General features: G+C 40.9%; 1 protein-coding gene across 7 annotated transcripts in view; it reads left to right on the forward strand.

Annotated features, from left to right (window-relative positions):
* DYNC1I1 (dynein cytoplasmic 1 intermediate chain 1) overlaps window positions 1-15,590 on the forward strand; it is a 196,826-nt gene extending 181,236 nt beyond the window's left edge. For all 7 annotated transcript variants that reach the window (XM_063324873.1, XM_063324876.1, XM_063324875.1 and 4 more), the window contains one exon: window positions 14,599-15,590. In XM_063324873.1, coding sequence (XP_063180943.1) covers window positions 14,599-14,709 — 111 coding nt within the window. In that variant the 3' untranslated portion in view covers window positions 14,710-15,590. The remainder of the gene's footprint in view (window positions 1-14,598) is intronic.
* Window positions 15,591-16,000: the final 410 nt, after the last annotated feature.

The raw sequence follows: 16,000 nt of genomic DNA on the forward strand, positions 1-16,000 counted from the left end.
AGGATTGGAGAGTTTGAAACTGTAATCACAAGGAGCTTATTATGTACATTATTTTATTAAACTAGTTACAGGACAAACTATTGCATCTGTTTGGTGGTCTTTCAGACAGTTGATTCTAGTCATGTTTTTAAAGGGCGGCTTTAAACAGGTGGAACTGGAGAAAAGTAAGAAAATGTCTTTCCCTGGACCATCCAGTCTCCCAAAGAAAGCAGTTACCTGGGATTCTTTACAGTTACTACCTCTGTCCTCGTTTCCTTGCAGTGAAACCGGAATCATATTGCTGTTTTTGTGACTTTGTTAGGTTTCAGAGTTAATATCTCCTTAAGCCCTTTTAGGCCTGCTGCATCAGGTTGGTTGGGTACTTCCCCATTTGCTCCCATATCTCATTTTCAAGCACATGACCAGGGAGGGAGGAGCTGGCAACAGCCTGAAGTATGTGGATGAAGTGGTACAGTAAGGAATATCCCACTGGTGCCTATAAAATAATTTCCTTTGATTTCACCAGCCTTTAACAGCTGCTCAGAGATTCTCAGTGTTCTAGATGGTGAGAAATGCATCTTTGTGACCAACTCTCACATTTCAGCAGGGCTATTGAGTCACTTATTTTTTCTGGGTAGAGCGGGGAAGGGTTGGTACTTTGTACGCCTGTCTTGAGGTCCCTGTGTTTCACTATAGATTTCATACGGAAAACAAATCCAGCATCTCTTTCATGCAGTTAAAAACTGCTGTAGCCTAGAGAGAGAAATATGAAACTAGGTTTTGTATCATGTAGTTATCCAGGTAGATTTTCCAGTAGGTTTACTTTTGCTATCGTAAAGCTCCTGTAGAGCATATATTGAGTTAGGAAGTGTTCTTGCCACAAAAGTGGAGTTGAGACTCGCCATGAAATATTTTATTTCAAAATCTGTGTTGAGTTACAAGTATTCTTGGAACACAGATAAATGGCTCACACACACATCGTGAAGGCAAATTTGAGCAATAATAAGGGGTTGTGCTTACAACCAAGTTTTATTTAAAGGCATTCAAAGATCAAGTAAGATACAGTAGTTACAACAACACACACACAATCCAGGCATAAAGGATAATTAAGTGGATTGTGAGGCAGTGCCTGAATTTCACCATTGATATTTTTGCTAGGGAGGTTGGAATGCTGGCCTCGGAAAATTTTAGAAGCATGTTTTAACAAAGCAGAATCTCTTAAGAGTTGTTGGAAAATGTAAAGAGCTAAGGTTTTGATTTGCTTCCCCTCTGCCCCCAGTTTTATAATATTCTGTCTTGAGAGACTTTTAAAACTGGAAGCTCTTAGAGATGACCAAAAAAAACCCAAACCAAAAACAACAAAAAAAAGAGAATGACAGCATACTAGAACTCCAGCGTTTTACTTGAATACTATCTGAAATATTGAACAGAACGAGCTCTTCGTCCCTCATCATTTGAATTTTGACTGATATAGCCAGTATTCACAAAGGGATTTTTGAAGTAGGTTAAATAAGAACTCCCTAATGAAAAAAATGCACTAGTTTGAAATCAGTCAATTTAATTACTGTGTTTTATGAAGGCCATTACCCATTGCTGATTACTAGGGTGATAAAATCTTTAAGCTTTGGTAGCCTCCATAGGGGGTGAGCCGATCTAAGTAGAGCAAAGTCCAGTCATTATCACCCTAAATACTTGTGTTTCTCATTACAATATTCATTACTTTAGCTTACTGTGAATGCTTTGAGGTCTTTATGTAAGCACTGGTTTATTCTCCTGTAGAAAAACAATGTTGTTATGTTGATAAGTTAAAACCAAGCATTTATATACTTTTACAGTTTAAAATGAGGCTTGGCTACATCCAGACATAGAAATGCATATGATTATGCTTGTGAGTACCACTATACACTCCCTATTCATGACTGCGTGCTTGTCAGTACAGTCGTACTAGTCTGATAAGAAATGGAGAAGGATATGAGTTACCTTGTTCTTTCAGTCTGTTTTGGTACTTAAATAAGCTGGAATGGAGGCTTGTGTTCCTAATAGCAATCTTTAGTAAGGATTACTTCTCAAGGGGGAAACTGAGCCGTGATCTAACTATTCTGACTTACCCAGGGCTGGTTTCTGGGGGTTGGAGCTGTTTATCTCCAGTGCCAGTTCAGGGCCTTGCATTGCCCTTTCCCTGCCACCTCTTGCGCATCATGCCCTTCTCGGTCACCTTCCTCATGGCCTTCTGACTTACAAAGCAGCTTAAATAAACCCGGTGTTGTTTAAAAGATGACCTCAAAATAATTTCCCCTCTTTTTAAAAAATCTGTGTTTTTTAAAAGAACGCTTGAAATGTATCAGGGAGAGATTTGGATCTGGGCTACCGGGAGAGGAGAGTAGCCTGTAGGAAGAGTCTGAAGAACTTGGTGTGACTTAGCCAAGAAGTGTGAGCCTGGTGGCAATATAGATGGTTCATGTACTTACAGAGATAGGAGTACTTGAGGCCAGAGGGAGAGAACTAGTGAAACTGAGGACATGCTGCCACCAGTGCATGTGGCTGCAAGATGGCCATGTATTCATTTAAGTCAAAAATTAGAAGAATATTTTTAACTCTCAGAATGCTGAAATTCCAGAGTGGGTAGGGACAGTGGGACAAACAGCCTCTGGAAGTAGAGCCCCTCAACAGGATTTTGTGATGTGCTTGTGTGTGATACAGCAGTGGGTCACACCTGGCGTACAGGGTCACTCTCCTGCCTACGCCATGATGTATGTTTGTTCTTGGTAACAACAGAGTTTATTCTGTTTCGCTATATATATAAATGAATATGAAATTCCACTTTTGTTTTACTACTAGAATATTACTTGTTAAAACTAAAGGAGGAAGTACCAGATTTTTAATGAAGATACCCTTTCTCTCATTTGTTGATTAGACAGTGGAATTAAATGAGCATTAGTGAAAACTGACAGAAAGTAAGGGTGGGGGGGTTAAACAGTCATCCTAAAAATGAAATTGATTATTTATCCTTACCTTCCACTTGCTTCTGATGGAATATTTCAGTAGTTCTCCAGTGATAGCTTACTAGCTCCCTGCAGAATTTCATAGGGTAAAAGGACATAAGTTTCCAATGTGATACAAGTATCTTCTATAAGAATTCCTCCACTCCTCATGATATGAAATAAAAAAGCTTAAGAAAACCAGTCAACCAACCAAGAAAAATCTGGCTCCAGTCCTTTTTATTCATTTGCACACTACTTTTAAAGCTGACGTATGTTTCCTTTTCCCTTGCAAAGGCCCAGATCCTCCCCCTGCAGAGAGGATCAGAGAGAACAAGCCACATGTGACAGGAGTTAATCATGTAGCTTAATGCACTATTAGAAGGCACTCAGATAACGAAGTGATGAGAGCAGCAGAAGAGAAGCTGTAAGAGATCATTCCCTTTCTGCACAGGAAAGCCTGCAGGAGGGGGAGAAGGGAGAGCTGTGTATGACAATCTTCCTGCCGGTATTTTCCTGCTGGGCTGGGAAACACTGTAAAGGGCAAGAGAGAAAGGACAAAGGCAGGCTCCAGATTGGACCTACCAGTCCGTCCACTGTATGTTTAGCACATTGGCGCTACTGGTGGCTTCACTACTAGCTCCTCAGTTACTGCTTCTCCTAAAAACCTTTCAAGAGGAAAAGATCATCTGGGTCCAAGCTTTCCATGGTAGTTGTAGGTGAGGCAGTGGAAGCTGAGTGAGTGCTTTAGCTGGTCTGCCCTGTCCTGACCCTGCATCCTGGAACACCAGTGGGAGACAGAGCTGAAGTCAATGCATGTTAATAGTGTCACAGAATATGTATTTTAAATATCTAGTTAGTCTGTTGGGTGGTATTTCCTCTGAAAGTTTTTACCCCCTTTCTGATGTAAAAAGAAATGTTACTAAAAAATGTTCATAGCTTTAAGTAACAGAAAGTGTGGAAGGGGGAAAGTATCAAGTGCAAAATTTAGTTTAATCTCAGTTTCTGTGCAGCAATTTGCAAATTTCATTGAAATTCATGTGTTATCATTGTGGTGTTAAAACACTTCTGAAACAAGAGCTGCTTTGTATAATTAATTTTCTTCATGATGCTTCTGTGGTTTCAACCTGTCACATCCAGTAGCAGTTTTCATTTTGACAATCCTTAACTACATTTTCAGTCTTTTTTTATGGTTGGCAAAATGTTCTGTATTTTGAACATGAAAAAATATTTAATTCATGACTTGGAAAGTAACGGTTAAGCGTAAAATATAAACTGAGGATAACTCTGGGCATTGATACATCCTATTCGGTTGCTAAAATTCCATATTCAGTGTTCAATTTAAATGTGAAATGTATCCTCCAGTGCCTAGAGTGATGGAAAAGTCTGTCTGAAATGAAATAAAAAAAAAAAAACACAACAAAACAAAAACCCCTGCTGTTTCATGGATGAGCTTTTGCACATAATGGAATGTGTGCAAAATCTCAGGGAAGGCAGCAACTTTCCTGCAAACCAAAATCTTTGAGCGGTTCATAAGCTACTTTTGGTGAGAGTCTGTTTGCCAACTGGGAGCCAGAAAGCTGTGGCAAAAGTCCTTTACAGTTCCTGTTCTGCCAGATTTCCTGGCATGAATCATGGCGTGGACATGGCCGACTTGGTTTGGAAAGGAAGCAAGCTGAGCTGAAGACACCATGATTTATTTCTTCCCTGAGGCAATAGTCCTTCACTCAGCTGAACTTCCAGGGGAGCACCTTTGCCAGTGCAGCTACCTAACAGGCTGAAGCTCTAGTATTTCGAGTGAAAATGATGGGACAGTTCTTCCAATCAATGTAGTTGTCAGAAAAAAAAAATGTAGATATTGGGAAGAGCAATAGGTTGAAGGTTCCTTACCTTGTTGTTTTGATCCAGTTGGTACTTTTAGGCTTTCTAGTGCAATGTTGAGAACTGATAACATAATTTGGTAGAGGAGGAATTCACCTGATCCCTTAGATCCAAGCATTAAATGTCCTGAAACTTACGCAAAAAAAAAAAAAAATTACAAGAGGTTTTCAATGACTTTGAGAAATGGCAATCAAAGCAGGAGTGAGATCCCCATGGGAGATGACTGGCAGGCAACGTCCCTCACTGTTGTTCTTAATCAACCTGTAAATTGATAGCATTACAGAAGTGGTAGAAAGGTAGGAACTGCAAGAACTTTGAAGCAAACTGCTCTTTTGAAGCAAAATTGTTAGCTTTTCTGAAGCATGGCAGATGCTCTTTCTGCTCCTGTAGCTGATTAATTATATTAAATCTCTTTTATTTCCAAGGACTGAAACAGGCCAATAGTCTCTGCCATTGAAAGTATCACTTGAAGAGATCCGTAGCAGAGGATCCCCACAATGTGGCTGGTGAAAGCACTCTGGTGTGCTTAAGAACAGGCTATAAGCTTATATCTTAACGTTTGTATTTTAAAAATAAGGGGTGATCTAAGAAGAAAAGTAATCTAGATTTAAACTTTCAGTCATCTTTCAAGATGACTGGTAGTTACTCAATATTTTATTCTCTGTAGTCAATATCAAGTGCAGGATTTTGATACATTATTGAGGGACCCGTAATCTGTTTGATAGCTTGGATATCATTCTTTCTGGTTAATTCAGGAGAGCCTGAGCCAACTCCGATATAGGTGGAACAGTAGCATTGTCTACAATTAAAAGATACTTTCCACTGCCTTGTTTTCTTTTCCATATGCTCTGTCAAGTTTTAATCCTTCAGGCTGAAGTTTTCCATAATTGGTGTTTGCTTCCAGCACAGGTTTTGTTGTTTCTTCCTTTTTTTTTTTTTTTAAAGATTAAAGACAGTATCGTAACACAAAATGAATAACATGCTCAAATTGAGCGAGTTAGCTTTAACTCTGACATTTCCTATCTTTGAAGTGTTACAGTCTGCAGCCTTAATGTTCTGTTAACATGCATTTGTGTGTCATGTATGCATAATTTATGGACTACACTTTAGTCTGTTCTCCTGTTAGACTGGCATCGAGATGACTGCTGCAGACAAAGAGGACTAAGTTTAGAAAAGAATTAATGGGCATTCAAATGCTTGAGTTCCTATGTAGGCCCTTTATACAGTGTATCTTTGCACATTACACATAAATTATTAAAATAACACCATTGTTTGCTTGGTATTCAAAACATAATTTACCATTAACTATGTAACAATTCAGCAGCTACTGTTCTCCTTAGGAGAAAAAGCGGAAGTTTGCTGGAAATGGATTCAGTTTCTGTTTGAGATTAAGCTTTTTTTTTTTGTCATATAAGCTAATATTTTGTCTTCTTTTTACTATGGCAGCACTAGTTAAATCAGACCCTGCTGGTGAATTGCAAAGAAATAAATCACAACAGACATTAATCTAGATGAGGGCTAAGTAATTAACTTCATAGAAGGGTGGTGTATACTGTGTCTGTGACACTAGACTGACTGCTGTGCATAGAATAAATGCAGTATTTAGGCTGCCTATGGTATTCCACCCCTTCAATTAAGTAAACAAATATATATAGAGCTACTCTGGAGTGTATCCTTTGTGGTCTAAACACTGTATCTTATTAAAATCATCTGCATGCAGTATGTGGGGTTTGAGTTCCTGCCAGTGGTTTCATCCATTGTTAACAGTGATGCTCGGCTCTCCCAAGAGTTAAATACAGTGGTGCTATAGTTATGTGAAAAGGGTGCTCTTGGTTACTTTGGTGGCCATTTCGTTGCATATTACCTCCCACTTTGTTTCCATCCATGTGTGTGGCATAGGGTGTTGCCTGGAAAAATATAGGCTTTTTCAGGAAAAAAAAATAAAAAAATCCATATAGGTTGAGAAAAATATCAAAGGCGGTCTGTAATTGATTCTGGGGGGCAAGACCAGGGCCAGAATAGGTGCATGCCTGACTGCCCTGTGTGTGCGTATCAAGATACTTAATATTTACCTTTACATATCTGTTTTCACTCCAATGATAGTGATAAAACATCGGTTGAACTCTGGAAGATAGGATCCGTTACTTAAAGTGGAACTATAATTCTTGTTTTTCATTTGTAAATATTACGATCCTCATTCTACAAGTGCTCTCTTTTACCTGGAAAATTAGATCGATTGTCTGTTCTACTTTTTGGAAAACATCAAGCTGAAGTAGTTATATTTTATAATTGTTAAAACTATTTTTACCTACAATGTCATAACTGCATTCAGATGTTAATCCATTGCACAAAGTATTTGCAGCATTTCTTTTCAATACAGCACTTAATTTTAGAGGGTGATATGGACAACATAGGTTGACAAAAATTCTGCTTAGAGAAAATAGCTAAAATGATATTCGCCTGAAGCTACATGTATTTGATGATGCCATTAAATTGAAAGAATATAAAAATGGTGATAAACCACATACACAAATAACTTAGTGTGAAGTCTGAGATTTTAGACATTAAAGTTAGTTTACCAGACTTGCTGTTTTCCGCAAACTCAAAGTAATCTGAATATTTTCTAAGCTTTAATTAGCTATCTCTTCAAAGAGTGCTTAACTTGCCCTTCTCAAAAGTTATAATAGCAACAGAGTATTTTAGAGATTAGAGGAACATTAATTTTCATGTAGTTTTTATTTTCCCTGCTGGATATGAGATTTTTTTCTGCGAATACGGCTGTGTTGAAGTGGAGACAAGTAAACAGGATTGTCTAAAATAAGACCAGCCTTTGCCTCCAAACAGCAACAAACCCAAATGCAACTAATAAAAGATGCGTGTTAATTGGAAAGTTTCTGGTCTCTAGGACCATGGTGACTAGCTATAGAAACCCATCAACTTAGATCAGAACAAGGTTTTCTATATACAAAAATATGAAAGCATTGTGCTTCTACAAAATGTGTTTGAATGGGTCACAGATTTTTGACTTGGGAACCGCTGTCACCCTTAGAGTGTATCTTGGACCACCATGCAGGCTTGTCTGCAAACGTCTAATTGAAAACAGTGTGTGGCAATACGGTTGCGCAGGCCGGCTGCAGACCACATACTTTGGCAGATCGTTCCAAGTCGTGGTGTAACGGTTCATTTTCAGATTCTCCTTTTACACCTGTGTCCACGGGACGTGTGTGTTAGAAGCGATTATAGACCTTTCTGGTTGGAAAAATTCACCCCTTCAGCACAACCCCTCAGTCAGAGACAAGGCTGAGGAAGTTCTTCCCATGGCTATTTTTACTTCGAGGCGTCTGAACTCTAGGTGAAGATGAAAAATAATGTGATTATTAACCTGGTGATTGGGATTGCGCGATACTTCCACCAGTGCTGCGGGTTATGAACCAGTGTCTCTGTGACAGGTAGATTGACCCACGGAGTACAGTCATTAGAAGGAAATGCAGTAGGTTGAACATGGATGACTGTGCTCCCTTTGAGCCTCTGGGACGCTGGTTCCTCCAAAGCGGAGGCTGCTGCTGCTGAAATTGCATTTTATCTCCTCCTCAGGAGGGTCCCCAGCCCTCAGAGGAGAGCTGTGCTGGACAAGAGCAGGGAGGGATGAAGGCAGGAAGAGTTTGTCTGCTCCCATCCCAAAGATTTACAGGCTCCAGGGAAGGCGAGGAGCCAGGAATAAAGTGAAATATCCTCAATGAATAATTCATTTGCTGGAAAGTGGTTTTTCAGGGAAACTGAAGCTATACAGAGATTTGGACAAATTGAGCTGAAACACTCTCAGCCATAAAAAAGATGGATAGGAGGGGAATATAAGAAAATCTTGAAATATGTTGTAATATCTTATTTCAACTTTCTGCATAGATTCCTTTAAAAGCAACATTTAAAACTTCTTTTTTTTTTTGGTCTCAAAATCACTCCTTTTTCTTTTCTTTTTTTAATAGACCTAACTTAAAAGAGCAAATATTACTAGAAGGTGTTAAATGATCTGAAAAAGAAAAGGAATTTATGTTGATTTGTGTCTTCAGGCACTGTTTTTTTTGTTACCTTTCTGCTTGCTTGAGGAGCCCAGCAGTAGCTGACACAAATGGTTGTCTGGTCTGGACATCGAGAGGTGTCTGGTCAGAGCATCTCTTTTGCCTGAGTTCTGTCTTGACAGTTTTAAGAGTAGTAGTGTTCAGTGAAGTTGCTAATAGCACAGTTTCTGGGGAAACATGGGAAATACAGTTTGTGTTTGTAAAATCTCTGGCGTATGGACTGGAAGCTCTGCACACAGAGGAAATCTCTGTCTTGATGAGAAGATGGAGGAGGATGTTCCTGGTGAAACTCACGTTCATGCTGCTACCTGTGACTAGCTGGCCTGGTGAGCCCCAGGGGAAAAGGACTCGGTTACTCTCTTACCAGATGCACATAAACCATCTCCTTGGTCAGTATGAGCATCAGCTTGGCTAGAGCGATCGCTCAAGAAACACAGAGAAGCTTCAGAAGGTTTAAAAATCCAAGGACTCTGTGGTGGCACCGTGAGATATAGTTTTGTTGTGCACTGCATAAATCATGTAGAACTGTGACATGTCAGCAAGGCAAAGCCTGGTGCTTCTCAGGAAGATCCTGGTGGTCATTTGCCTTGTGTCTGGTTATTGTATCCTTTATCCACAGTGGCAAATAGGCACAAGTTGGAACAATCCTACCTTTAACCTTTACAAGCCTTGTTGCTTCAAAGTCTGCTGTAACCCCATGACTCTGAAAAATGAGCTGAGGGGACCTGCTGCGGTTGACCTATGTAGCCCAGCTAGACAAATCCCTTCTTTCCAAATCTAGATGCCGTTTAGATCCTCTCCAGTCATTGAAAGCACAGCTCCACGCATTATCATCCAAAAGAGAAGAGGGTGAGAATGATACTAGAGACAAGGGGCTTCTAGCTGGCCAGGAACCAGCCACCTCTAGCAGATGGGAAGGAGAAAAACAAGAGGACAGGGAGATCTCGGCTCCTAATTTACAAGCCTTTTGCCGTTGCATCCCGTTATCTCACTTTCTAGGCTCTTTGTATTCTGTTCTGTCCAGTCAAGAGTTGCCTTCCCTTAGTATGCGTATGTATGGTGGAGGGGGAAGATTCACACAGGTATAGTGTTGTTTACCTATAATAAGATAAACTGCTAACTGTAGCGCCTCGCAGGAATAGGCAGAAATCCATTTAGTGTTATTATCTGGAGGCTGCCCCTGGGCTTCCTGAAATTACCAATCCACCTCTTCGGTGCTTAATATCAATCGTGGGTGCTGCACATCAGCCCTTGTGTGCAGCCAGGCCCGCCCTGGGGGCTCCCCGGAGCTCACTTTGCCTGGGGGGGCTGAGGACTGGCTGGGAGGTGCTGCCGGCCCGAGGAGGCTTTCCTTTTCCAGCCACGTTGTTTGTGCTGCCCCGTTCAGCCAGGAGGAGCGTGTTGGAGAGTTTTTCTTAGCCAAAATCTGCTTGTCTAAAATCATAGTAATGGAGGTGGTGGGAAAATTAATTCGGGACATTTGCATCACGTAAATCAGTTTTTTTAATATCAGCAAGAAAAACAGTTTGTAAAGTAGTTTAAATGATAAAATCTTAGATGTGACCAGTATTTAGCGTGTTACATGTCTTTGTTATTTGTTGTGCATTATTGATCATGTAGGAAGCACTTGGATACTCACAGATATTGAATGCTTTTGGAAGAATATTTTATTGAGTGTGAATTGGGGGAGGAGATCTAAAAAGTTGATAGTGATATAAAGAAAACTTCGATTTTTTAATTATTTTTTTTTGATAAATGAGAGACCCTAATTGTCCTGAGTTAAATGCCTTCACCCAATTAAAAATGGGTCACCATCCTAACATCTTGAGAAGATGTTTTCCTGTGCTAAATTCTTACTCCTCTAACCAGCTGAGCACATGTAACTTCACAAGCAGAAGTGGATTTATTTGGATGCTTAAACTTGTAGTCACACTTGCAGGTCACTAGGCTTGCAGCCTGAATTCTTCTGATATTTTAAAAGCCAGACGGAAGACCAAAGTATCCATCTTCCAACAGCTTAATAGACAAAGTTTGGCTAAAGTCACCAGCTTGCTTTGAAAAAAATTGTTTTCCTCATTAGAATTATTATCTGATGCAACCTAAATGTACCATGGGATTTAAGTTAAAGCAGTGTGAGTAATTCAGTCAATTAATTAGGTGTGGGTAGTGCTTACCTTCTTTTGTGAAGGGATCAAAGGGGAGCACTTAATAGCATTTATTTTCTTGTTCTGCTCTGTACCTTAGTGTCAGTTCATTCAAATAACTTTCTGACCCAAATGTTAATATAAGATATTATATTAAGTTATTAAGCTTTGGTGAACATTTCTACCCTGCGTCGACGTCATGACTGCTGGGACTCCACACGTGCTGCTTTGTAGTAACTGGAAGTGGTCGGAAAAATGGCAAAAACGCCAACCAAGTGAGGAACACCCAGATAGCTCTAAACCTCTGCTCTTCCTCTATGAAGTGTCTCCTCATTTCTTCCACCCCTGCCCTGGTATTTCCAGAAAAAACTTGCGCAGAGAAGCTGAAAGGGAGATTCCACAGATAGACCCAGGCCTCCAGCACTTGTGGGTGTCTGTGTGCCCAGCTGAAGGAACTTGAATGGAAAATGACTGGAAGGGGAGCATTAATTCAGATAAGAATTTGAATTTGAGTTTGTGGATGCTTTTGGTTTTATTTGTGGTCTTTTGCTGTATAACTGTTGTGGTTCGGTATTAGGGCCTTCACAGAAAGAAGTGGGGTGGGAATAAAAGTCAGTTTTTCCTTTGACTTCAGTATTGCCAAGGTTTCCCTCCGCATCCCTGAGGAATTTATATTACAGAGGTTTATTCTACTAACAGTCTATTAGCAGGATTAGCCCCTCCTTGAAAGCATGATGCAGTGCGTGAGATTAAATAAGGTAAAATAAGATGAAGTTCTAAGTAATTAGATTGTGTGTGGTCACGGAATGTTTTCATCTCTGCGCTAAAGGTTATTCACTTCAATCATTAATTGTTTTGTGACTGAGTCATTAAAAACGGCCCAGATCTTGCTAACGTGGTCAGCTAACAGTAATGCATGTAATGCATACATTTGCGGGGAGACCTTCGAGTTTAAGATACCAAGTTGTTTTAATAGGCTGGACTTTGATTTTATTTGTCTGTGGCCATGCTGTGGAGTAAAGGACATTAAATTATCTCAATGTCATAAATATATTTCATTTTTTTTCTTTAGGATGACATATTGTCCTCTTCATCCATTTAATACAATGTAATGCTGTTTAGGACTTTAAAAGACAAGGAGGAATGAGGCTCTAATAAATTCAATAAGCCCTTTGCCTAGGATATCGTTCCCCTTTAATGATTTTACTACTTGAAATTAGTGAGACTCACTTCATGTTTTCATTCAAGAGTTTGATAAATGATAGTGCTGTACACATCGCAAGAAATCAAATCTTTTAGGACGCAAGCCGAAGTAACAGGGAAATTGCTCCACAGCTGGTTTGGGTTGCATCTGTGACAGAAGGATCTCCGTGCCGTCCCTTACCTTGCTGTACAGCACCTTGCACAGGTGCGTGGCTGGGACCGAACCTGTGCTACGGGTACCTGCGCGTTGGCGCACTCACCTCCGTTCTGGTGTTACGTTTCCTTCTGCTGAAGGTTTTTGAAAGAACAGAGCTGTCTTTCAAACAAAGACTGTAAGAGCTCCACATCTGTGCACGTGGGCGTGAGAGACAGCTGTCTCATGTGATTTACCCCTGTCGCTCTGGTCTCTGTTCCTGGGAAAAGTAAAGGAGAAAAATGCAAAACATGGAAGACAAAGAAGGGAAAACCCAGAGAGTGCAGCAACACCTATTACTGAGGGCCAAGATGGCTTTCACGCAGGTTGCATTTCTCAGTCTGTAGCCTCAGCAAATGCTGAGCTGTACTGTACTCAGCGTTTCAACAGGCAGAAAACCCAACTTGTTGTACACCAGCCCTTCGTAATACAACTGAGTCACTGATATATATGCACTCTACATGGGGAGCTTTAAAACACATGCTATGTTTTTCCCCAAAATATTGGATGCAGAGGCGAAGCGAGATACAAAATAGTTGAAAAACTCATCAGTGCCAGTGAGATACGGAGACATTTAGATCTGCTATTGCAAATTCCTGTCCATAGGATTAACGCTGAATATGCAGCTGTGGATGTGGAGCTTTCAGACGTGGTTAATGTTGGGCACATACACCAGCTCTTTCCCCAGCTGGGCTTGATAGTTCATGGGATAGATCCTTTTCGTAGTCTCCAGTTACATGTCTCGCGGTTGGGATGTAGGGAGAGGAGAATAATTTGACTGTATTCCAATACAGCGTGCACCTATAATCTGCTAGTGCCAAATGGACATAGTTACCAGCCATCTCCATGGCATTTTTGGTGGTGTTTTGAAAGAAGTAAGTCAGTACAGATTGAATATTGGGACCAGAAACTGGATTAGCTAAGGTCACGCTCATTCTTTAGTCCAAAGGCACCCATTTGCTAAGGTGGACAGCAGTTTATTGTGTGCCCCATAGTTTCCAGACAGTTGCCTTCTTCAGTACCAAGCACTGCATAATGTCTTGGAACAGATATTTTTTCATATTATATTCAGGACATGATCACAGGGCTTCAAGAAGGCAGTAAAAACGTGCATGGTTCATCTGGATGCTTGTTGCTGTTTTCTGGAATTTGCGTTAATGAAAACAAAGTTTGAGAAAACTGCTTGTTGTGGGGTTTTTTTGGTTTGCTTTGGTTTGCTTTTGTTTTTTGGTGTTTGTTTTGTTTTGTTTTGTTTTTTAAATTATCCCAATTCCAGCTTGCATTATCTTCCAGAAATTGCCGTGTTGGATCCAGCTGGACACGACTGCAGTATTATTTTGCCATAGCACTAAAGCATTTTGTCTGGAAGTTTATCTATTTAGATTACACATCCCTCTGGAAGCCTAAGGTTCAAGAGCTCTTCATTAGAAACATCAGTGGTATTAAATGGGAATGGATCTTGCACGATGATATAAAAAATCAGACCAGTAATGCAGTATCCAGTTGGTATAACCTTTGCATTAGAATGCATTTCTTGTAATTGTGAATTCCTTAACATAGAGGAGGGTAACTAAAATAACACAATATATTTATTTTACTCTTCGGAGCTTTAATGAAGTTCAGGAAAATAGTTTCAATCCAGCGTTGTAAAAACTCTTCTACCTTGCGCGCGTTGGCCTCGGTCCTGCAAACAGTTACGCTTGGGCACAGCCCCGCTGGCTTCAAACGGGCAGCTCACGGGTGTGAAGGTCAACATAGGTGTGTATGTACTTGTAGAGATCAAGGTTTTGGAAAACCTGAAATATCTTAAGCAAGGGGTAGATTTTGCAACAATACCCCAGCAAGAAACTTTTCCTTAAAATCAAGCAGATAAAGCTTTCTTTTTTTCTCTGCCACTGGCTGTAAAAGCTCCTTCTGGCTGTTACTGAACAGAAGCTGCTGGATTTGTCCAGGGAACTCGGCGGCACTTTACAGTGTATCCAGCCCGTGGTGGGCTGGTGAGGTCCATGCCGCCGTCCTTCTCCGCGCACAACCGCACTGATTGCCATAGGGGCTCTGCTCAAAGGAGGTGCCTCAATTTTGGGCCAGAGAGATATCCAGCCTCCCCACGCCGTCTCTTAATCCCCTGTCGGTTTCTCCTCCAGCTGGCTGTTCCGCACAACGATGAATGGACCCGCTTCGCTCGGACCCTGGTGGAAATCCGCGCCAACCGAGCGGACAGTGAAGAGGAAGGGGCGGTGGAGCTGTCGGCCTAGAGGAGGAGGAGGAAGAGGAGGAGGAGGAGAAGAAGCAGCGCCCGCCGTCGCCAGAACAGCAGCTTTCCCCCGCCGAGTACGCCGGTGTTCAGTGTCAGAGTCAGTCTTGCTGCGGCTTTTGATGCCAGTGTACGTGCCAGTATTGCTCGAAGCATTCCATATTAATCCCGCTGCTTTACACAAGGCTGAAAATATCCAGAGCATTTTCATACTTTATATTTCTGTCTGAAAAGTAAGAAAGAAAAGACAAATCAACCCTTTATGGGTTTAGTTGTTGCCTTTTAACTACTTAGTAGCTGTATTTAATAGCTAGGAACCCCTGGTTAAACTTGTGCTCACATTGCCCTTCTGGCATAGTCCTATTAAATCCATATGAAGCCAGATATGATTATGTGCAGATGTGGTGTGCTTCACTGTATGGGACTGGGCCAAAGACTTTAGATGTGGTGTTTCACATGGTGACTTACATTATGAATGGATGTACTATACGAAAGTTGCTGCTCCTTATTTATTGCGGTGTGCTGCATGGAACATATTTATTTGAAAGCATTAAAATAAACGATCCTAAAGCATGTGCATAATGAGAGAACTGCATTGTCTGTGTGCTGCTGTAGAGGTTACATTAAAGTCCACATAACAATTACAGTACATCAGTTGTGCTTAAGATGTAAGATCTATAAAGGTTGGCTTGAGTGGATGGAATGAGTTTCCTTTCCTTTTTTTTTTTTCAAGATGCCTATTATTTCTAGGCACTTTAACTATATTTCAAATACAGTTGGTCACTGATACTTGTCATGCAAGTTAACACTAACAGTCTGACAAAGGGTTGTGGTTCCCGAGTATGACACTGGTATTGCCAATAAAATGCATCGAGCCCGTTCTGTCGCAGTGTGGTTAATCTTTCCGTGCCAGCAGCGCTCAGCGTGTTCATTACCGGTCACTGGCGAGGCGCTGGGAAAATGTGACCGCCCCGACTCGCAGAATGCTCATGCAGCTGCTATGTAAATAGATACCTTCGGCTACGGGGACCGGCCAGTAATGGACTTGCGTGCATCAAATCCTGCTACAAATTTTACATGAGCAGACACTAATCCGTGTCAGCTTCTAGGCTTGATTTTTATTTTTAATTTCTTCCCTTCGTCCCTAGCTGCGCGTGCTTGCTTGCAGACGCAGAACAGTACCGTGCTGCCATATGCACTAAAAGAGAACAAATAGAAAAGACAAGGCCTCCTCAAACTGTCTTGAGAGACAGGTTGGGACAGGGGGCAAGTGAATATTCTCCTTTATGGCA

The sequence above is a fragment of the Chroicocephalus ridibundus genome, chromosome 2, assembly GCF_963924245.1.
Source record: "Chroicocephalus ridibundus chromosome 2, bChrRid1.1, whole genome shotgun sequence".
Classification (NCBI taxonomy): domain Eukaryota; kingdom Metazoa; phylum Chordata; class Aves; order Charadriiformes; family Laridae; genus Chroicocephalus; species Chroicocephalus ridibundus.